The 24,780-nt window shown below is 41.9% G+C and overlaps 1 protein-coding gene across 1 annotated transcript in view; it reads left to right on the forward strand.

The window, feature by feature from the left end:
- FGF9 (fibroblast growth factor 9) overlaps positions 1–24,780 on the forward strand; it is a 97,071-nt gene that overhangs the window by 58,484 nt on the left and 13,807 nt on the right. Inside the window, exon 3 of the mRNA XM_030200307.1 lies at positions 11,043–11,146. Coding sequence (XP_030056167.1) covers positions 11,043–11,146 — 104 coding nt within the window. The remainder of the gene's footprint in view (positions 1–11,042; positions 11,147–24,780) is intronic.

Consider the following 24,780-nt stretch of genomic DNA (forward strand, 5'->3'; position numbering starts at 1 on the left):
CCAAAGATGTGAATAAAAATATAATTTACCAGCCCCTATGACAGCTGCAGATGTTGTAGCCAGTTCTATTAGAGCAGCAAGCAGGTTTCTGGAGTAGTGTAGTGGTCAGTGCAGTGCACTGTAGAGAGGGGGACCCAGGCCCATATACCACTCTACCTGTTACACTTGTGGTGGAAAATGTGAGCCCTCCATAACTCACCAAAACCCTACTGGGCTATTGTAGAAGTGTACAGTTGGGGGTGGTAGGTTTTGGAGGGTTCAGCAGACAAGATAAGGGGGTAACAGTGAGATGTGTACCTGGGAACTTTTATGTGACATCAGCAGTGCCCCTTAGGGTGCCCCATTGCTCTCCTGGGATGTTTGTGTGACCAGTCGACTAAGAATGCTGGCTCCTCCTACATCCCAATGGCTGATTTTCTCTGTTTTCCATTTGTACGGTTTTTTTTTTTGAAAATGGATCGAAAAGATAAACGCACAGAGCACAAAAACATGTTACATGTGGCCATTAAAAAAAAATTGACATTTTGCTGTTTTGAAAATGGTCATATTTTTTATTTGGATTTGAGACATTTAGCGCGAAACATCCAAAGTCCAGCTTAGATGTCATATCGAAAATGTCCTTCCACAAGCATATATCTATAAGGAAAATCACAAATTTTCATTTACTTGGGATCTTAGGCAGAATATGCAACCAAGAATTAAGATTCTGCTTAAATTGTCCTTGCAAATAATATAATAGGGCTTTGGATATTCGCCAGACTGCTTCTTGTGCATCGTAGGAGTGGGGGTGGGGAATTTCTCTGAAGATCATTCTGTACCCAGGCTGACTTCTTGTAGAATGATGGTGACTCCTAAGTTTCTTTGTCTTGTTTCATTCCTCTACCTTTTCAGCACATGCCTGTCAATTATGAGTCACATTGCATACACACTGGACACAATCTCTCTAACTTTCCATCTGGGATTTGCTGTGGCTTCACAGGGATATGTGTCAGCTATTGTTTTGGCAAAAAATGAGAATATGCTTTATTTTTTTTTGTTATGGATGCCATTAGGGCTGGCTTAACCTTTGGACCTGGTGAGGCTCTGGCCCAGTTTAGGATGCCAAAACACCCAGCCTCTGACCTCGCCTGGTCTACAGGTAAGCCTTTTCTCCCCCCCCTCCTGTCCAGTCTCTCCTCTTTTCCCCTTCCCTGATCCCTCACCTCTCTCACTCCCCAGTGGTCCTGTAAGGTTTACATTGGTCGCCGGCAACAGCAACAGTATATCAGGTTCCCTTCGGCCAACCCCTTGGAGGGAGGGAGCAGTGCCGGACCCGCAGGGAGGGGGAAGAGAGAGACTGGACCGGAGTATGAGGAGGGGGAGGAGGGAAGGGGCACTGGAAACGATATGATTGGGTGGGGGGTGCACCACCAAAGCAAGTTGACTCAGGACACCATTATCCCTTGAGCCGGCCCTGGATGCTAATACATCCAACTTCCATCTTTGTAGAACAATAGCTAGCATGTTATTGTTTTTAACCTGTGGAGTTAATCTATACTCGTGTCCTAGGAACTGTTGTACTGGAGCAGCAGCCTAGTGGTTACAACAGCAAGCTGAGATCCAGGGAAGACAGGATTGAAATCCTGCTGGTGTGTTTTGTGACTTAAGGTACACCACTTTAACTTCTATTGCATCAGGGCCAAAAACTTACAGCTAGAGTTACTATTGGTCATTAGTGTGCATTAATACCTGTTATTATTAACTAGGTCCCATTGCATGAAATGGCAATGTATGTTACTATCTGTTAGGTTGTAAGCCCTCCAGGGCAGTGGCGTAGCCAAGGGTGGGCCTGGATGGGCCCAGGCCCACCCACTTTGGGCTCAGGCCCACCCTGTAGTAGCACACTTATGACATGGCTGTCAGGGATCCCTAAGCCTCACCAGCCAAAAACTCCCAACAACTGTCCCTCCTGCATACCTTGTAAATAGCAGATCTTCGCCTGCAGCGAGCAGCAACTGATGCATATTATTTGCACCAGCCCCACAGCCTTCCCTCTTATGTATTCCCTTCTATGCGGAAACAGGAAGTTGCATCAGAGGGAAGGCTGTGGGGCCAACATGAGCAGTGTGTATTAGTTACTGCATGCGAGGGAGGGAGGATGTTTGAGTGACCAAATGGCATGTAGTTGAGAGAGGGAGAGACAGGGCAAAGTTATTCTGCCCACCCATCCTGGGCCCAGGCCTACCCAAAATTGGGTGTCTGGCTACGCCCCTGCTCCGGGGGCAGGAAATTATCTACCGTACCTTAATGTAACTCGTCTTCAACTACCAGTGAAAAGATTTTTAAAAATACGCAGTAGAGCAGAACTAAACCAACTATCACAACAGCACTGTTTCTAGCTAAGACTTGTACAGTTTTGCTCCTCCTAATTCTGTCAAGGGTCTGTTCCAATGTACTTTGATATGGACAGTGAAATAACTCTGAACCCACTGTGGATAATGCTTTTCAATAGCAATACAACTCCTTACTACAAATCTGGGATAGGAATGTTCATGTGTTAGCACACACACACAAAAAACTCCTGAACAGAAATAGTCACATCGTTGATCTAGGACCAAGTGCAGAATAGTTAGATTTATTCCCCTTAAAGTAGATATAATTGGTTTCCTTCACCAGCCACACTTAATGCAGACACCTCTGGTATCTTCAGTGCTAATCTGTCTAGAACAGTTACAGAGCACCGTATTTATTTGTACGAAGAAAGTTAAGATGATATGTTGCAGAACTAAAAACATCCTGATACACATTTTTTTTTTGCATTGGCTTTTTTTTTTTTTTTTTTTTACTGTATAATACAGTTGTCTCTTTTTAATGTTGGGAGGGTTTGACTGTTTTTTGAGAGCCTGAAATGTAGAGGGAAGTGGGCTCTTTAGTATTTGCCCATTCTGGGGCCCTTTTACTAAGGTGCAGTAGGCCTAATGTGGGCCTACCTCACGCTAAAAAGGCACTACTGTGGGATGCGCTGAGGTGTTCCATGGTAGTTTCTCGCTCAGTGCGCACTAATCCTGGACTGAAAAATATATTTTATTTTCCAGCATGGGGGGTGCGCCCATGGGCGGAGAGTAGGTATGCCTGTGCTAATCGGGTAGCGTGGGCTCAATACCATGAGCTACCCGATTAATGCAGGGAGTAGCACAGGAGCTGTTACTGCCTCCTAAATAGGTGGTGGTAAAGGCCATGTGCTAATAGGGAAATTAGTGCATAGCCATTACAATAAAATATGGCACGACGGCCATTTTACCACCATGCTAAAAGAGGCCGCAGCATTTGGAAAACCCACGTGCTGACACCAGCATTGGCTGTTTTTTTAGTGCGGCTTGTGTTTTACAATGTGGTGTTAGGTGGGGAAAGAAGCATGCGTGTAGTTTTGAATCATCAAACCCACCTTTTACCTTAAAGTACCTATCCAAAAAGCAGACTCACTTGTGTGGGTACTTTCCCTTTGATAATAATGAAACTTTGCATCGAGTAATACAGGGATCCCTGCGGATAATTTGTAGTTGTCATTTAACTAACATTTAGGAACAGATTTAATAGCATATACTGCTGACATGAGGCATATAAAGCTATGGCAATTCTTTGTTAGCCTTCCAAATTGAGCTTGTTAGATTCTGTACAGTGTATGAGTTAGAAAGTGAGGCATCCTTTGTCTTGCGGAAACTGGTCTGTACATGGGACTGTTGTTTGCAAAAACATGAGAAATGTCAATGACGTATCCCATGTCATGTATGTCGTTAAAATCTGAAAACAAGCAGAAAATACACCAAAATTTCATGCTTTTTTTTTTATTTGAGGATAATAGGACACACTCTTTTTCTGCACATACAGTGGGGGAAATAAGTATTTGATCCCTTGCTGATTTTGTAAGTTTGCCCACTGACAAAGACATGAGCAGCCCATAATTGAAGGGTAGGTTATTGGTAACAGTGAGAGATAGCACATCACAAATTAAATCCGGAAAATCACATTGTGGAAAGTATATGAATTTATTTGCATTCTGCAGAGGGAAATAAGTATTTAATCCCTCTGGCAAACAAGACCTAATACTTGGTGGCAAAACCCTTGTTGGCAAGCACAGCGGTCAGACGTCTTCTGTAGTTGATGATGAGGTTTGCACACATGTCAGGAGGAATTTTGGTCCACTCCTCTTTGCAGATCATCTCTAAATCATTAAGAGTTCTGGGCTGTCGCTTGGCAACTCGCAGCTTCAGCTCCCTCCATAAGTTTTCAATGGGATTAAGGTCTGGTGACTGACTAGGCCACTCCATGACCCTAATGTGCTTCTTCCTGAGCCACTCCTTTGTTGCCTTGGCTGTATGTTTTGGGTCATTGTCGTGCTGGAAGACCCAGCCACGACCCATTTTTAAGGCCCTGGCGGAGGGAAGGAGGTTGTCACTCAGAATTGTACGGTACATGGCCCCATCCATTCTCCCATTGATGCGGTGAAGTAGTCCTGTGCCCTTAGCAGAGAAACACCCCCAAAACATAACATTTCCACCTCCATGCTTGACAGTGGGGACGGTGTTCTTTGGGTCATAGGCAGCATTTCTCTTCCTCCAAACACGGCGAGTTGAGTTCATGCCAAAGAGCTCAATTTTTGTCTCATCTGACCACAGCACCTTCTCCCAATCACTCTCGGCATCATCCAGGTGTTCACTGGCAAACTTCAGACGGGCCGTCACATGTGCCTTCCGGAGCAGGGGGACCTTGCGGGCACTGCAGGATTGCAATCCGTTATGTCGTAATGTGTTACCAATGGTTTTCGTGGTGACAGTGGTCCCAGCTGCCTTGAGATCATTGACAAGTTCCCCCCTTGTAGTTGTAGGCTGATTTCTAACCTTCCTCATGATCAAGGATACCCCACGAGGTGAGATTTTGCGTGGAGCCCCAGATCTTTGTCGATTGACAGTCATTTTGTACTTCTTCCATTTTCTTACTATGGCACCAACAGTTGTCTCCTTCTCGCCCAGCGTCTTACTGATGGTTTTGTAGCCCATTCCAGCCTTGTGCAGGTGTATGATCTTGTCCCTGACATCCTTAGACAGCTCCTTGCTCTTGGCCATTTTGTAGAGATTAGAGTCTGACTGATTCACTGAGTCTATGGACAGGTGTCTTTCATACAGGTGACCATTGCCGACAGCTGTCTGTCATGCAGGTAACGAGTTGATTTGGAGCATCTACCTGGTCTGTATGGGCCAGATCTCTTACTGGTTGGTGGGGGATCAAATACTTATTTCCCTCTGCAGAATGCAAATAAATTCATATACTTTCCATAATGTGATTTTCCGGATTTAATTTGTGATGTGCTATCTCTCACTGTTACCAATAACCTACCCTTCAATTATGGGCTGCTCATGTCTTTGTCAGTGGGCAAACTTACAAAATCAGCAAGGGATCAAATACTTATTTCCCCCACTGTATGTGAACCCTCATACATGCATGAACCACCGTGCATGCATATGCTATTGCGTGCATACAGTATGACTTGTTCCCATGATAAAAAACATGGGCAAATGAAAATGATCAAAAAGAACATTCCCAGACGTGACACGGGAAACAAGACATAAGTACATAAGTAGTGCCATACTGGGAAAGACCAAAGGTCCATCTAGCCCAGCATCCTGTCACCGACAGTGGCCAATCCAGGTCAAGGGCACCTGGCACGCTCCCCAAACGTAAAAACATTCCAGACAAGTTATACCTAAAAATGCGGAATTTTTCCAAGTCCATTTAATAGCGGTCTATGGACTTGTCCTTTAGGAATCTATCTAACCCCTTTTTAAACTCCGTCAAGCTAACCGCCCGTACCACGTTCTCCGGCAATGAATTCCAGAGTCTAATTACACGTTGGGTGAAGAAAAATTTTCTCCGATTCGTTTTAAATTTACCACACTGTAGCTTCAACTCATGCCCTCTAGTCCTAGTATTTTTGGATAGCGTGAACAGTCGCTTCACATCCACCCGATCCATTCCACTCATTATTTTATACACTTCTATCATATCTCCCCTCAGCCGTCTCTTCTCCAAGCTGAAAAGCCCTAGCCTTCTCAGCCTCTCTTCATAGGAAAGTCGTCCCATCCCCACTATCATTTTCGTCGCCCTTCGCTGTACCTTTTCCAATTCTACTATATCTTTTTTGAGATACGGAGACCAGTACTGAACACAATACTCCAGGTGCGGTCGCACCATGGAGCGATACAACGGCATTATAACATCCGCACACCATACCCTTCCTAATAACACCCAACATTCTATTCGCTTTCCTAGCCGCAGCAGCACACTGAGCAGAAGGTTTCAGCGTATCATCGACGACGACACCCAGATCCCTTTCTTGATCCGTAACTCCTAACGCGGAACCTTGCAAGACGTAGCTATAATTCGGGTTCCTCTTACCCACATGCATCACTTTGCACTTGTCAACATTGAACTTCATCTGCCACTTGCACGCCCATTCTCCCAGTCTCGCAAGGTCCTCCTGTAATCGTTCACATTCCTCCTGCGACTTGACGACCCTGAATAATTTTGTGTCATCGGCGAATTTAATTACCTCACTAGTTATTCCCATCTCTAGGTCATTTATAAATACATTAAAAAGCAACGGACCCAGCACAGACCCCTGCGGGACCCCACTAACTACCCTCCTCCACTGAGAATACTGGCCACGCAATCCTATTCTCTGCTTCCTATCTTTCAACCAGTTCTTAATCCATAATAATACCCTACCTCCGATTCCATGACTCTGCAATTTCTTCAGGAGTCTTTCGTGCGGCACTTTGTCAAACGCCTTCTGAAAATCCAGATATACAATATCAACCGGCTCCCCATTGTCCACATGTTTGCTTACCCCCTCAAAAAAATGCATTAGATTGGTGAGGCAAGACGAAACAAAAATTTTCTGGCTTGCCATCCCCACTATACAACAGTGCTTATTTTAAGTAAACAGGCTTAAGACACAAGTATAGGGCTAGATTCTACATATGGTGCTTGAAAATTCCAAACGGAAAAAAATACGCGTATTCTCTAAAGTACGCCTAAATTTGATAGAATAAGCTTAAATTTCCGTGCGGTATATGGAATATGCCGAGCACCTCTCCATGCGACCAAATTTAGTTGTGGCCATTTATGCCACTTATTACTTGGCGTAAATCCCGATGCCTACATTAGGCGCAGAGCGGGTGTATTCTATACGAGTTGTTCCAAGACTTTGATAAGACGATTGCAGTTGGTTCAAAACACAGTTGCCAGCTTGATATATCCTGTCTAATGATCAGACTCTGTCTCTCCATTGCTTAAGAATTTACATTGGCTGCCTGTGCACACCAGGGTACAATTCAAACTCTGTACCTTAGTTCATTGTTTTCTGTATGGTGAGGCCTCGTTGTATTTAGCTGATTGGGTAACACTTCCTTCCAATGGTGTTCATTGTAAGACTGGTAATCAAATGCTACTTTGTTTTCAATCGCCCAAGCTGGTTAAAAAACTTAAAATATTTAATTCTTCCTTATATTATCAAGCTGCCTTTGTGTGGAATTCACTACCAACGTCGATTCAAGTCATACCAAATTATTTAATATTTCGCAAGAATCTTGAAACCTACTTATTTGTAAAACACCTTTAATATAATTATGTAGTAATATGCTACTGTAATTCCAGGAGGATTGTTCCTGTTGTTCTTTTTGACTATGTGATCCGCATAGAGCTATTATTGGTTATTGCAGAATAGAAGAATCATGTAACATAACATAACAACGCACACAGATTTTCGAAACGCCCATGCCCACCCATGGCCATGTCCCCTTTTCAACTATGCGACTTTGAATTTATACGCACCATGTTACAGAATACGCTTGATGAGTTGTGCATGTAAATCTTGATGCCAATTAGTGCTGATAACTGTTTAAACATTCAATTGACAGCACTGATTAGCTAACCAATTAAGTTACATGTATTGTTATAGAATATGCTTCGATGTCCATGCAGAAATTAAGGCGTGATATGTAGAGTCTGACAGATAATGCCTATATAAAACATTATAAACACTTCACACAACCTATATCCTACTAAGCATAATTATTTTATTTCTAGAAAATTGAAAATATTTCAAATATATACAGATACATTTATTTTCCCCTGCCTCCAAACCTTTCTTTGAAGTCTATTCATATATTTAGAGAAATGTGCATGTCATAGTAAGCCAGGTAAATACTAAAGCCAAAACAGTGGGCTCCATCTTGTTTCTTCTGAATAATATATAACATTATGATCAATATTCCCTTGTAAAGAGCAGGTTTTCTGTTTACATTATCTTGGCCACTCATTTCTCTGACGCTTCAACCAGTGCTGAGATTTATGTGGTTTATGGATGTTATTGATTAGGAGACAGTCATTTTTCCAGGAGATACAAAATTAATTGTTAAAAATCTGAGTGCTCTTTTATTAGTCAGATGAGACCGTCAGTACTGTAGTATTGTATTCAACATACAAATGGGGTCAGTGTTTATGCCCGATAACCAGTAGCCCTATTCATTTGAGTAGGATCACTGATTATGTGATCCATAATTTAAATTAATAACTTATTTATTTAGCGCCCCTTTTACTAAGGGACCAGATTCTATATATGGTGCCTAGAAAATATGCACAGAAAACATTTCTGCCTAAACATATTCTATAAGCGTTGCCTATAATTAGACGTGGTAAATAGAATAAGCTTAGTTGATATTCTAGGGCCTAAGACTATGCGCCTCCATTTACACCAGTGAAAATGTGGCGTAAATCCTGGTACTAGATTTATGCACAGTGGGCTATATTCTATAACAAAGAGCGTAAATTTTGGAAGGCCAATGTACGCCTATTTCCAGATCCATATCCACACCCCTTTTTGCCTGTGAGCATTAAAATTTAGGCGCAGTGCATTGCAGAATACACTTAGGGCCCTGTTTACTAAGCCACGCTAGAGGGGTGTTAGTGCTTTTAGCGCTCGCTAACTGAGTAGGCGCTCACAATATTGTTATAGGCGACTACACAGTGCATGCTAATTTTGTGCATGCGCTAAAAATGCTAGCGCATCTTAGTAAACAGAGCCCTTAGGGAGTTATGCACGTAAATTATAATTATTGCCAATTAGTGCTCATTGTTGCTTGTTAAGTTCTGTTAACAATGCTGATTGACCTGTTAAGCCAATTAAGTTACACGTGTTGTTACAGAATACATTTGGAGTTTGGCACAGAATGCTAAGTAGGCCTAACGCAAGCCTACTGCTCGCTAAAAGGGCACTACCGCAGGACGCACTGAGACATCCCGTGGTAGTTTTCCATTTAGCATATTTTAATCCCGCACTGGAAAATATTTTTTATTTTCCAGTGCAGGAGCCATGTCCATGGGTGGAAATTAGGTGTGCCTGCACTAATTGGGTATCACAGGCACATTACTATGTGCTACTCAGTTAGCGTGAGAGTAGTGCGGAAGCCCTTACCGCCTCCTAAATAGGGGGCATTAAGGGCTCAACGGTAATGGCCACATGCTAACAGGGAGTTTAGCGCATGGCCATTAGGAAAACATATGGCAAGGTGGCCATTTCGCAGCGCACAAAAAATTGACACACTGACACCAGCACTGACCCCTTTTTAGTGCAACTTGGTAAAAGGACCCCAAAATTTTTTAAAGGTTATTATTTGTGTGGTCCTTCTAAGTGGATAAATTTCCTGGATAGTGGCTGAATATTCTTGCTATCTGCATAAATTTTGGCTTTGCACTGAAATACCATGGCCCCTCCTAAATTTAAATGAATAAATTTTGGCCAGACATCAAGTTGTCTGTCCAAGCTTTATCATTTGCCAGCACTGGATATTTTTGTAAACGCTCTTTTTCTGAACAGCTTTCAAAAGCGAACCTGAGAATTTCTAATAATTATCAGCTTGTTTTGCACAATTTACAGATTGTCACTTTACCATGTAGTTCTTGTTTAACTGCAGATCCAAAGGCTAAATATAGAAGCGAATTCTATATTAATGTTCTCTTTGAGCGATTGTTGGATCAAAATAGCTTCACACTATTGCTTTTTTAAAAAATGGAATCTGGTTTGCTTCATTAAAATTCCAGGTTTGTGCCAGGCAGGCGTGTGTGTTATCTTCATTGATGAGCTAAGCAATTTTTGCAGAGGAGAGAAATACTCCCCAGAGCCAGATAACTTTGAGCTGTTTTATGCAGATGTTCAGGGTAGAGTACCATGCACTTTCTCAGTGTACACTCTCTGCAAATAGGGCATTTTTTCTACAGAGCTCAATGCAAATTATAGCCCAGTGTATTGATGCTTCTCCAAGGTCTAAAGGAAATGGGCAAAGCAAATGAAGCATTTATACAGGAGTAATTACTAAAATCAGAAAAGTTATTGATATGGCAGGAGGCAAAATGACTCTTAAGGGAAATCTTGTCAGATCAGATGTGATTGAAAAGGGATTACACCTCAGGTTTTCCTTCCCTCAGAATCTCAGCAGATGACGACACAATGTTAGCCTATAAGAGAAGGAAGTTTCTTGTGGATCGGGGACAAATGCTTGCCATAGGGCGTCAATAAATGTACGTGCTCTCTTTTGTGGTTTCTTTATTTCAACAATTATGATGTGTATATGTGTGTTTTAAGTATACTCTTAGTTTGAAAAAATAGTAATATTATTTACATTTTTTTTTATAGATTTGTTTTCCATAACAGTTGTAGAGATTTGTTAGAAAAATGTTGAAAGGTGCAGAATACATTAATCTCTTGAGCTGTAACATTGTTATGCTATCTGGACTGCATCATTTTAGCACACAGAAGTTAAACGCTCTCATGGACAGAATCTATTCAGTGGATTTCCTACCAGCTGGAGACAGCATCCGAAAAAAAAAAAAAATGATGCAGTGGTTTTCATGTTATCATGCTGAGAATTGTTAAACATTAATCACCGAGTGAATTGCTGATGAATAAAACAGTCTACAAATTGTTGCTTGTTCTTTGTGTTTTGTAGGCATACTGGAATTTATCAGTATAGCAGTGGGACTGGTCAGCATTCGAGGTGTAGACAGTGGACTGTACCTTGGAATGAATGAAAAGGGGGAGCTCTATGGATCGGTATGTTCATGTTGCTTTTAGAATATCTCAGTGTCTCTGATTCATGTGATTTTCATCCAAAAAGAGGACCTCACTTTTTTTTTTTTTTAAATAGTCTAGTATTTTAGAAACAGGTTTGCAGGCACCTCTGTGCTAAGTGCCCTGGCGTTGCGTTCCTGGTACTGGGATTGCCCAAACGTTTTGGGGCACCCATTGGGGGGGACAGTACCACCTAAATATTACAGGTTGTAATGCTGAATTTGTCCTTCTGCTCCCACTAGCAATATGACCGCCTTACTCTTAAGCCTCTTTACCCCCCCCCCCCCCCCACAAAGTAAGCAGTAAAACTATACCTATAACCATAAGAACTTAAGCCTTGCCACATTGGGACAGACTGAAGGTCCATCAAGTATCCTGTTTTCAACAGTGCCCAATCCAGGTCACAAGTACCTGGCAAGATCCTAGAACTGTAAAACGTACTTTATGTTGCATATCCTAGAAATAAGCAGTGGATTTTCCCAAAGGGGAAGGGAGAAGTGTTACCCAGGTACAGTTGGGTTAAACTAAAAACACAATGATATAAAGTAACCTTCCTACCATCATACTGACTGTGAAGAAGAGAGAATTACAATTTGTACCCTAATAGGTTTAAGTATTTCAAGTTTTGGACCAGTGCTTTCCTCACTGAAAATAATGGACTCATTTACTGATAACTCTGGTTCAAACTATCCAGGGACAAAAACAGGCACAAAATATCTGCTTAAGTGTCTTCCCTGCCAATGCACCATTTTATAAAATTGTTCTCTAGTGCCTCAATTTCTTGAAGTAAACAGCACAGCAATGATTAATTAGGTCACTTTCATGCTACTTGCATTTTACCGTGCCTGCATTTACATTAAACAGTGTGATTTTTGGCTTGCCTTCTGCTGTTTGGGGTGAGAACATTCCTGCCTGTTGGGCCGATGATCAGAAGCAAACACAGGTGCTAGATGTTGTTAGCGCCATAATAGCGCTTGCGTTTCCTACTGTCCCATGATCAGAGCCCTCGATTGTGTGAAACAACGGGCTTGCAGACTCTGAACACAACTGTCATGGAAATGCATGTAAAACAGGGCTCAGGGTAAAAATGTATTCTCCCCAATGATCGGCGAGCAGTGCAGCAAACATTGGCATGCTGTCCCTGGCAAAACCTATGCCAGCTCAGAACTGGCGTTAGGGTTTGCAGACCATTGGGGAGGAATGTTGAGCCCTGACCAGCATGCATTTGCCTGCTAGCAGACCCCCCATTCCCCATAATGCAGCATCCGCCCCCCACAGGAGCAGGAGTGCTAACCTGACCCCCCCCCCCCCAGCGATGGACCTCCAGTCCTCCTGACCCACCTGACACAAGTTCAGGGGGGGCTGGAGTTCTGGTGGGTCTTCAGCCCCCCAACCCCCCTAGCATCTCCTCAAATAAATAGAGCCCTGGTGGCCCAGTGGGCTGTGAGTCAACCCCCCCCACCTGGTGGTCTAGCAGCCCTCTTCTCCACCCTCTACCTTCGTTGGAGGAGGGAGGTGTCTTCCCTTCCTCTTCCATTGGTGCTGCCTCAAAAATGGTGGTGCTGAGCCCTGTCCAGTGCATCCTGGGTGCCGATGGAAGAGGAGGGAGGCCACCTCCCTCCTCCAACGAAGGAAGGGAAGTAGGGAAGAGGGCCGCTAGACCACCAGGTGGGGGGGGGGGGGGGGTTGACTCGCACCCACTGGGTACCAGGGCTCTATTTATTTGAGGGGATGCTGGGGGGGGGGGGGTTAAGGGGCTGGAGACCCACCAGATCTCCAGCCCCCCCCGAACTTGTGTGTGTTATGTGAGTGTGTGTGTGTGTTGGGGGGACTGGAAGTCCACAGGACCTCCAGTCCCTGTGTCACTTGGCTTGGGGTGGGGGTACTACACCACCAGGGCCATGCTGTTTGAGGTCTAGTGGTCCCATGGACCTCCAGCCCCTGTGTTTGACAGGTCTCCTTAGGCATAATCTTCTCGCACTTTACTATATAATCAGAGATAATAGTGAGCATAAATTTGCGCTGTTTTTAGAATGCTGTTTGAAACAGCGTGGGGCTTTCAATCATCTGCCCATGTGTGCCTTTATAAAATAGGCTGGAAATAGGGTCGACGGCCTTCACACATTGGTGACCTGTTATGTACGTAATGTTATCCTCTGCAGGTCTATGCGCACTAATGCTGTAGTTTTTTGTTTTTTTGTTTTTTGTGCAATGTGCTAAGCCCATACTTCAGAAGAGTTTGTGTGCCATTATAAAATACTATGGTGAGTTGTAAGGGGGATAAAGCACTTAGGTCCCCTTTTATAGGGTTACTATATTTTGTCCCCCAAAAAGGAGGACACATGACCTGCCCCCTTTCACACCCCACCCTGCCCCTTTCATGTCCTGCCCCGCCCCATTTGACGCCCTCACTCCGCCCCCTGTCACATTTTCCCCTCCCCCCCTGTCAAACACCCCGTCACTCCCCCTCCCCATCACCCCCCTCCTCTTACCTTACTACTGCCCTGGTGGTCTAGTGACTTCGGGGTAGGAAAGAGCCTCCTCTTTCCTGCCCGGAGCGCTGCCCTGCATGCATCCTTTCTGTTCGTGATCTCGGCGCTAATTCAACATGGCCACCGAGAGTTGAAGTATCGCAAGGTCACTTCAACTTTCGGCGGCCATTTTGAATTGGCGCCGAGATCACAAACAGGAAGGATGCATGCAGGGCAGCGCTCTGGGCAGGAAAGTGGGGGCTCTTTCCTGCCCCAAAGGCGGAAGAGGTCACTAGACCACCAGGGCAGTAGTAAGTAAGGGGAGGGGAGGCTAGCAATCTGCCCGTTTGTCCGGATTTCCGGACAAACGGGTCGCCCACCAGCCTGCCTGTTTGTCCAGAAATCCGAACAAACAGGCAGATTGGCAAAACCCACCCGGTTGCCTGGACATGTCCTCCAAAAGAGGACATGTCCGGTTAATTCCGGACATATGGTAACCCTACCCTTTTACAAAGGTGTGCTAGTGTTTTTAGCACATGCTAACAATCATCGTGTGCTAAATGCTAAGATGCCCATAGGAATATAATGGGCGTCTCTGCATTTAGCGCATGCTGATTTATAGTGCATGCTAAAAACGCTAGTGTGCCTTTGTAAAAGACCCTTTTAACTAGCTAGTATGACCATATAAAACACAGTCCTGTCTTTTTGCAGTTCATCCTAGCTGGTTACGTGACGAATATCACAGTGAGGGGCCCTTTTACTAAGCTGTGTGTCTACGCGCACCCAATGCGTGCCAAAATGGAGCTACCACCAGGCTACTGCGTGTCTCTTGCGGTAATTTCATTTTTGGCGTTCATCTGATACGCACGTCCAAAAAATAATTTTTAGTTTTGGATGTGTGTATTGGTTGCGCCAAGTGGCATTTGATGCGTATAGGTCCATTACTGCCTGGTTACCGAGTGAGACTTTACCACTATGTCAATGGGTGGCGGTCAGGTCTCAGATCCAAAATGGACGCGCGCCAATTTTGATTTTGCCGCACGCCTATTTTCGGCAAAAATTTAAAAAAGGCCTTTTTTTTACAGGCATGCTGAAAAATGGACCTGCGCATGCCCAAAACCCACGCCTACACTTCCGCAGGTCATTTTTCAGCGCACCTTAGTAAAAGGACCCTTTAACTAGCTATATTTTATCCAGCTGCGTTTTCCCTGGACGTGGCTCAGCATTGAATATCCGGGAAGAAAGCTGGCAGAAATGCTCTAGTTCAGCTCTCTGTCCATGTTGCATGAAGAAGGCTCCTGTGGATGTAGAATGTATGCTTGCATTTAACACTGTGACAATGCAGAGTCAGGGGTCAGTAACATAATGTAATGCAAATAATTTTTGCTGAGTGTAACCAATGTTGACCGTTTATTTATTTTTTTTTTTGTATAGCTTGGGAATATAAATTGTATTCTTTCTTTGGGCAACTGCCTGACTAATGTTGAAGGGACCTCCTCGCCCTCCTCTGTGATCAGAGTTTTCAGGGATTCCTCTCTTTTGGGTGCCTGGGGGGTGGGGTGCCACCTCATCCCTCACCTCAGGCAGTAAGTTACCGTGAGTCACCCCCTGGGAATAAGTACTGTCAGTGGAGGGGGCCAAGAGAAAAAAATGCCTGGGGTTTAAGTGCTACTCTGGGGGGAGGTTGGCTGGAAAAAAGTGCTGCCTGTGGAAGACCCCAGGAAAGAAGTGCTGCCTATTTAGGGTGGAGTGGTTGCTATTTTATATATCCATGTGGCATGGTTTGGGGAAGTGCAGGTAAGAAGGAGGAAGGGAGAAAGGGCTGGGATTTTTAGGAGAAAATGGGTGAGTGCTGGTGACAGGCCTAGGGAAGAGGGAAAGGGAAAGTGCACTCTCCCCTTGCTAATTCATGTGAATGTGAGAGGGGGCTTAGTGAGAGAAATTTCCTGTGGTGCTAGCTCATTTCAGTTAAAGAAAAAATATCTTCACTGTTTTCATATGCTGACTTCATATTCAGTATTTTATTCTAGTTTGTGTGTAAAACCATAATGAATATATATGTATGCAAAATGAATATGCTAATGTGCCAAGCCCCACCCTTTGCCCCACCAAATGAAACAGGCAAACTACACCCATGGTGCATAGCTCTGACTCCACCCAAGTCCTGCCCAAACTCCTCCCCTGAAAGTGTGTACACACGAGTTGCTTAAAAGAATGACAATTGGGTTAAGACTGAAGTTGATTAAGTTTCACACTTGCAAAAAATCTCATGCAACTCTCTGAGAAAAATGTACAAACTACCCATTTACACCTTTACAAAAAGGTCATTCAGAAGTGTGTGGTCTGTATATTTTTTGTTAAAGAGGCCTAGTTACTAAAGGCTGCCTTCAATTCTGTAAGATACGATTAAAGTTAGGTGCCGGTAATGTGCACGTATTTATAGAATCTACTTTAAAGGGACCTTATAAAGTAGGTGTGAGGATTAAATTTATCCGTCAATAATTTTCAAATCATCCCAAACACTAAACAATTATTATAAATGATCTTCTTGCAGTATATTCCTTATAAACTATTTCATATTGTAATATACGGGGATCCTCAGATATTATGCCAGCAGCAAACCATCTAAAAAACCTTACGTTATAATGATGGAGCTGTTCAACTCGTCATAGGTCCACCCGTTTTCTCCATTTTGCTGATATGAATTTATGCAGTATGATATAAACCTCTTCCCTGAAGAAGACCTTCGAAACCTGGCCAAGTCGGCAGAGGTTTATTCTGGAGATAATGCTGCTTTAAGTTACGTTAAAAGCTAAGTTATATTACTTTAACTCTTTTGAAATATCAAAAAGTATTAGAAAAAAATTTTTTTTCAAGAAAAAACCTATAAAAAATGAATAAATAAATATAACTAAGAAATCAGGAGAAAACGGGTGGACCTATGACGAGTTGAACAGCTCCATCATTATAACGTAAGGTTTTTTAGATGGTTTGCTGCTGGCATAATATCTGAGGATCCCCGTATATTACAATATGAAATAGTTTATAAGGAATATACTGCAAGAAGATCATTTATAATAATTGTTTAGTGTTTGGGATGATTTGAAAATTATTGACGTATTTATAGAATAGCACTTACGCAGGTGATTGCTGCCAATTATTGGCAGTTATGCAAGTATGAGCTAGGCGCTATTCTATAAAATGTGCACTTAAGTCCCTTAGCGGCTCATTTTCAAAACAAAAAAACATCCAAAAAATGTGTGATAAGGTGACAGGAGGACATTTTTCTCTCAAAAATGTCCAAGTAGCGATTTTTGACACCCTAACTTTAGACACTTTGTTCCACAGTTCGTCTGAATTTCAAAGGGGGCATGTTAGGGTGTAATTTGGGTGGGACATGGTCGGTACCAAAAGATAGACATTTTTCTGCAATAAATGGAACTAAATGAAAATGTTCAGGGCCAAAATTAAGGGCCCTGTTTATTAAGGTGTGCTAGCATTTTTAGTGCATGCTAAAAATTAGCACATTCTAACGCTAGAGACACCCATAGGAATATATGGGTGTCTCTAGTGTTAGTGCATGCTAAAGTTTAGTGCACGCTAAAAACGCTAGCGCGCCTATAGTGCGGCTTAGTAAGCTGTTTCAGTCATGACTAAGTGACCAAAAGGTGCCCTAAATTACCAAATGACCCAATGATCACTGGAGAGATTAAGGCATAACCACCTTACTCCCAAGTGGTCACTGATCCCTTCCCATCCCCCAAAGGTGGCCTCTATGACATCTTCAGATGTTATGGCCAGTCCTATTACAGCAACAGGCAGCTTCCCTGGAGTAGGCTGGTGGTCGGTGCAGTGGACTGTAGAGAAGGGGACTCAGGCCCATATCCTGCTCTAACTGGTACACTTGTGGTGGAAAGTATGAGCTCTCCAAAACCCACCAAAAACCTACTGTACTTACATGTAGATGACATCTGCAGGCATAAGGGCTATTGTAGTGTTGTACAGTTGTGTGCAGTAGTTTTTGGTGGGTTTTGGAGGGCTCATTATACAATATAATGGGGTAATGGTGAGATGTGTACCTGGGACCTTTTATGTGAGTCCACTGCAGTGTCCCCTAAGGGTGCCTCACTGCTCTGCTGGGATTTCTGTGTGGCCAGTCTACTAAGAATGCTAAAAGATAGTTGTACTGAGCACAAAAACATCTTGCAAAAGGCAATTTTTGAAACAAAAAGCTGGATGTTTTTCTGGTTTGAAAATGGCCATGTTTGCTACTGAGGCAATGGAGGGTTAAGTAACTTGCCAAAGATCACAAGGAGCAGCAGCGGGATTTGAGCCGGCCACCTCTGGATGTCAAGACCGGTCCCCTAACCACTAGATCACTCCTCCACCCCACATACATATCACATGTGTTACTAATAACTCGTGTCGGGTCGTTATTTTATCGTTTTGAAGAAACACGACTCGTGTCGGGTCGTTATTTTATCATTTTGAATAAAGACCTTGTTTGAGAACACCATCTGAGAGAGGTTTTTTTTGGATCCACTAATAACTGAGTGCCATTGCATAACATGGATCTGTAGTAAAATAACATGTTAATGGCATTAGCATGCACTAACGTGGTAGTACACATTAGTAACTCCAGCCCTATGTTTGCACTTTGTTAGGACCAAGCTTATGAGTGGTAAGCAGAATTCAGCTGCAACCTTCCTTCACTTGATAAGATCTGAGGATAAGGAGTAGTTCTATAAAGAAGGGGCCAGAAATGTACATAAATGACCAGAATACTATGGTATATATAAAATATACTGGAAATGCCAGGAGTCTGGCTAAACACTATCTATAAGATGGCACCTTCTATAAGATGGTGTGTATTTTAATAGTGGACATTCACATCAGCGGAATCTGGACAGGGCACAATGTTATGTGCTTAGATTATAGAGTACTATAAAATGCATACATAGTTTAGGTGTGATCATTTGCACCAGCTCAGTGGCTGCTATAAGTGATCACGCCTTACTTGCCGTGGTACGCAGATATTCTATAAAGAAAAGTACATAAGGAGGCATATTTTCAAAGCACTTTGGGAGGCTAAGTTCCATATGTTTCTATGGAACTTTGGGAGGCTAAGTGCTTTGAAAATAAGCCTCAAGGTCTTTTCTTTATAGAATAGGCTACACATAGGCATGTTTACTGTATATGCATGCTATAGGCACCCCATTGGAGAATTGTCCTCAAAATGTACATATTTAAAGGAATAAGTGTTACAGATCTTTAAAAAGCAGATATTGGGATATAACTGACATGCCCTTATGTACAAAGAAAATATAAATGTTTGCATAAAACCAAAATGTGTTCGCATCCTTTGTATTCATGTTGAATGAAAAATAGTTCAAGGTTTGTAATTACTGATGCCTTTCCGAAATAATTTGGCAAGTCACAGTGAACAAAAACTCTAGAACAGCTCACCTTTGTTATACTTTTGTATGAAATTGAACTACTTTTAGGATGTGAAATGTGTAGTGAATAAATAGCTCTTTGAAGCTGTCTCTTGCCACCTATAGTTCCATATGTTGCAATTGATAACACACATGGAATATTTCCCAATTTGACTGGATGAGAGCTGGCAGGTGCCACAACAGAGAAACATAAATGACAGCAGAAAAGAGCCCCTTGGTCCATGTACTGTGTTTATTTATAACACAAAAACACAGGGGGAGGGGGGGTCAATCATCAGCGATTGTAAACCCAGTTAAAATTAACCAGCTGATGTGTCCGGTTAACTCATAGGGGGGTTTTCAGTAAACGTATCTAAGTCAAACTATTCCATGTGGGGCCCTGAACTTAAGTGGATATGTTTTTTGGATTAGTTAGGATAGCAATTTGTGATTGTACCTGTGGGGAGGGGGTAGTTACTCAAGTGTGTTAAGGTAATAACAAAGGATTTTTGCCAATTAACCTGTGGTTAATTGCAAAGCATGCTACATAATAATAAGAAGCAAAGCACCTCATTATTATGCAAATATGATATAGCTTGTATTGAACTTTATTTGTGACTATCACTAGGGTCAACCAGCACCCTTATGAACCCAGCTCCCAACAGGACAGGGATGACTGAGATTTTCTCCTGACCTGCCCACTGGATACCAGGAAAAGGGGTGTCTTTGGAAGGGTGGTAGACCGAAGTACTTTTTGGGGAAGTGTAGGAGGTCTGTGGGTGCCTTCAGCGGAATGGAGAGGTCTTGCTGGTTGGTCCATCTCCTCTGTCTCACTAAAATAACTCTGTATTAACAGAGATATATACTCTTTACAAAGTGACTTTCTCCTGTGTACTGTAATTCATTTAACATTTTCCTGAAAACAAAGGGGCTGCCATTAGTTTCATACTACATTTTTCACTAAATTAAAACCAATGACATGAATTTTTTTTTTTTTTTGCGGGTCTGGATAAGTCCCCTAGTACATGTATCTAATGGTATACTGTTCTACCGGAATACCTATTTATACACATATGTCTATTTAGAGCTAATCTTTATGCAGGGTGACCAGCTCAATATTAGCCTTTCAGCCTGAATGTGAGGACAATATTAGTTCAGTAAAACCATTTGGGCCCCGTTTACTAAGCTGCGCTGTAGGCGTGCTAACATTTTTAGCATGTGCTAAAACTAGAGGCACCCATATATCTCTGTGGTTGTCTCTGGCATTAGCACGTGCTAATTTTTAGTGCACCTTAGTAAACAGGGCCCTTTGAGTATTATAACAAAATGTATAGTACCAAATTATGGACAGCTGTGAACCAGATAAGTAAAAATCCTGACCTGACCTGACCTGGTGCACCTTGCCAAAAGGGAGTCCATGAATTTGCACTGCTGTAATTATGACTCAGTCCAAACGTATTTAGTACCTACGCAATAGACCAATCATTTAAAAACACACATCAAAATGGCTGGTTAAAGGTCAACCAAATTCATAACTACCTTTTCATTTAACATTCTCAAGGTGAATTACAACAGAATAAATAAAAAATATATATAAAACATTAAAGCATAAACAAAACACAGCATAAGCCTCCCATGGTAATAGCACCATTGAAATTTATGATATTGTGCTACAAATCTGCATACAGATCAGATTGCCAGGATATGATTTAGATTTGGTCCACAACTAGTGATAGGTTAGTAGGTGAGATGATGTGTTAATCTGAACAATTTTATCCAACCTTAATGCAAGTGAAATTATAATGCAATGTTGTATATTATATAATAGTGCCTTTTAAGCAGTCAAGATCCAAATTTATTTTACAGTGTATTCATGCGGCATTACATACAGAGAGCACAGCATAGAATTAACCAAGATGGAGAATTTCTGTGTATCTTTATGGGGGAGGATATAAACTTTTCTTCAGGGTCTTGTTGAGTGCCTTCACACGGTGATCCCCAGTGTATAAGATCTATACCAAACCTCAGCAAGGCGACACTACAGAGGAAGTATGATAGGAAGGAAAAAATGTGAATATATACTGTGTGCACATTACCCAGGATAAAAAGGTTGCCCATCTGTAGCTTACAGTTGAGCTAATGATGCTGGCAGTGGTAGTGCAAAATATTCAGAAGAAGATATCCCTACTGCAACAATAAGCCATGGTGCATGTATTCATGAACCTACTGCAGCAGGAGAAATCACAGAAAATAATGAGAAAGTTAAGAGGACTAAACAGTTGGCTCCTGAAGATAAAAAGAGGCCAACTAAATTATGATTTTGGTGCTGAAACTGGTCTGAAATTGGTATTCGGCCTTGTTTCAGTTTTGGCCAAAAATGCCAGTGCATTTTCGGCTGAAATTGAATTAACCTGAAAGCCAAAGATGAGAAATTGATAGTGGCTGCCCAGGACAGTGGATTGCAGACAAGATGGTTCACGGCCTGCGTAGGAAAACTGGTAAAATGGACATGTTTAGATTCTTTAAGAAAAATAGGAGACCCGACACAAGTCGTGTTTCGGCCCTACCGGCCTGCGTCAGGGGTCTAGAACAAGTAATAAAAAATGTAAAAAACATCACCACATAAAATTATAAATAATAAATAATAAAACAAATTATATATCATACATATGAGGAAGAAAGCATACATAGGAATTTGTAAGACAGTATATATTCCTAGAACAGTTGGATTACAGCCAAATCTCCTATAGCGTATGTTTGTTCACAAGAAATATCTTCTAAGTTTCTGCTTGGGTTATTTGTTAATATGTTTCAATTTTAGATGCCTATGTATAGATTGTAATCTAAATGGATACACATAATAACCTAGCCTCTTACATTGTTATTTATATTTGTGACCTGTATATCATGTGATTTGTCTTGTGTGTGTGTGTGTGTGTGTATATATATATATATATATATATATATATATATATATATATATATATATATATATATTAGCTCTACCCGGCCACGCATTGCTGTGGCTCAGTCTGGTTAAATGGAAAAGAAAGAAAAGAGGAAGCGCACGTTTCTAATATGTTTAATTTCACAATGCTTGTGGGTATACAATATTTTTTGTTGTTCTATTGTATGTGCAGAGATAGAGGTTGTCTGGTTTGCTGACTGTAGAACATGCAACATATAATTGTCCATGTGAGAAGCAATCCGTATGTAGATGTAAACGGGTGAATTGTAAAGATTGGCCCTGAGCATTGTTGATGGTGATTGCAAACACCAATCGAATTGGGAATTGCAATCTGTTAAATTGAAATGGCATATCTGTTGGAATCATAGGAATGCGAGGAATGAGGACATGTTCACCTTTGAAAGGTCTTGTCAAGATTGTTGCTTGTACGACATTGCTCATTACTTTTTTTACTGCAAGCTGCGTGCGGTTGCAAAGCTTTGGCGGTTGATATTTCGCAACATGATAATTGGCACGCCAATTTTCAGTTGCAGTACGTGCGGTGGCATCCCTGGCAGATCGAGTGAATTGAAAAAGTTTGTTGGATAATTAAGCGGTTCATCTGCTTCCAGAACAGTGTCGATGGACTTGTATGTGAGTGGCTCACTTTGAATGTTAGACTGAATAATATTGTTCAGTTCGTAGACGTCTTTGTTCTTGGCCGCAAGAATAGCTCGTTCACTCAGCGAATCATGATTCTTATAATTGGTTTGAATATTGGGAAATACTTTTTCAACCAATTGTTCTTTTGAGGTCATTAAATTGCAGAAGTTATGAGGCAATGAAATTCGTCCTGAGGTCAGATCAACCGGCACCCTTCCGTTCCCAATTTTCAGCAATTGATGTGAGAATATCTGAGCTGATTGATCGTTTTGCAGCTGGACACGCATATTTGTAGTTAAGTTTAACGTCTTTACATGTTGCCACAACGTAGAGTATTTTAGGCAAGCATTTATTTCGTCCGCTGGTGTCGATCGAGGAACTACAGGTAATGTTTGCCTGAAATCTCCTGCAAGCAATATTAATGTGTTCCCAAATGGTCTGATGTTTCCACGCAAATCTTGCAATGATTGATCAAGAGCGCTGCGTATGCCTTGTAGCGCTATAGAAATGCTAAATAGTAGTAAATAGTAGTAGTAGTAGCCTCGAGCGATGTTTTTCGCTGTGCTGTTGCCTCGGTACGTATTCGAGCCATTCTTTGTCTGTTTCACTCGTTTGCTGATGCCCGTTCTTCTTCAGTTTGATTTGCAATTGTAGGTATATAAAAACACGCGCATATTCGAATGCAACATTGTGTTGAAATTTCAAAGCAATCGGTGAAGAAGTTTTGGAGATTTAAGCCACTCTCAGCCTGTTGTGTTGATTCTGTTGAGAACAAAGCAGATCTGAAGCTGCAGAACGCAATCGCGGTGCTTGCAACCGTGCATCATCAAGTCTGGCTGCACGTCGCTGTGCTGCTTTCTCGGCACGTATTTGAGCCATTCTTTGTGCGTTTCGCTCGTTCGCTGATGGCCGTTCTTCCTTAGTTTGATTTGCAATTACTCATCGCACTGTTTCCGCTCCACAAGTACGACAGCTGTGACATCTATATAATAGTAGGTATATAAAAACATGCACATATTCGAATGCAACGTTGTGTCCAAATTTGAAAGCAATCGGTGAAGAACTTTTGGAGATTTAAGATTTTGAACAAACGAACATTTACATTTTTATTTATATAGATTTATATAGATATATGTATATATTTCTTTTGATCAACATTTTGTTTTTTATTTATACGTTATAGGAGATTTGGCTGTAATCCAACTGTTCTAGGAATATGTACTGTTTTATAAATTGCTAGGCATGCTTTCTTCCTCAAATGTATGATATACAATTTGTTTTATTTTATTCTTTATTCTTTATAATTTTATGTGGTGATGTTTTTACATTTTTCATTACTTGTTGTAGACCCCTGATGCAGGCCGGTAGGGCCGAAACGTGACTCGTGTCGGGTCTCCCATTTTACTTATTTGAATAAAGACTTCATTGTGGACACCATCTGAGAGAGGTTTTTTGCTCTACTATCCTTTGCTTGGCATTTGATCTTCAGTGGAGTGGTTACCTTCTGTTGGTGTTAGTTTCTTTAAGAAACTGCTGGAAATGGTCACATCTCATAGCTGGCTGCAAAAATTTTGATTGCAGAAAATTTCTATACAGAAAGGCACGAGATAGCACGATTCATTGATTGGAACCTTTGTAAACGTTACAACATCACCGTCCCACAAAAGTATTAAAGTATTAGGATCATAACCCTATGAGAATTATGATCATGTGGGATAATTCCATTTCAAAATAATAAATCTAGATGCGAGGAAACTGGACATAGTCATAAAGAGAACAACATTGATCATAGAGGTGTCGATGGCAAGTGATTACTCTGTGGTTCATGTAGACAGAGAGAAGATACTCAAGTAAATGCAGTGTGAGACAAAGAAAATGTGGCAGAAAGATACAGAAATATTTTCTTTCACTATGGGCACCAAAGGCCTAAATAGAAGGAATTTTCCAGCACACCTAGATAGGTTACCTATTCACATTACATCTTATGAATTCCAGAAAGAAGCTCTCATTCGCAAGATGTAAATACTATAGTGAGCATTAACAGTAAATTTGAGAGACTGAGATCATACTCCACATACCCTGGCTTCAGAGCGAGGTTCA

The sequence above is a fragment of the Microcaecilia unicolor genome, chromosome 4, assembly GCF_901765095.1.
Source record: "Microcaecilia unicolor chromosome 4, aMicUni1.1, whole genome shotgun sequence".
NCBI lineage: Eukaryota > Metazoa > Chordata > Amphibia > Gymnophiona > Siphonopidae > Microcaecilia > Microcaecilia unicolor.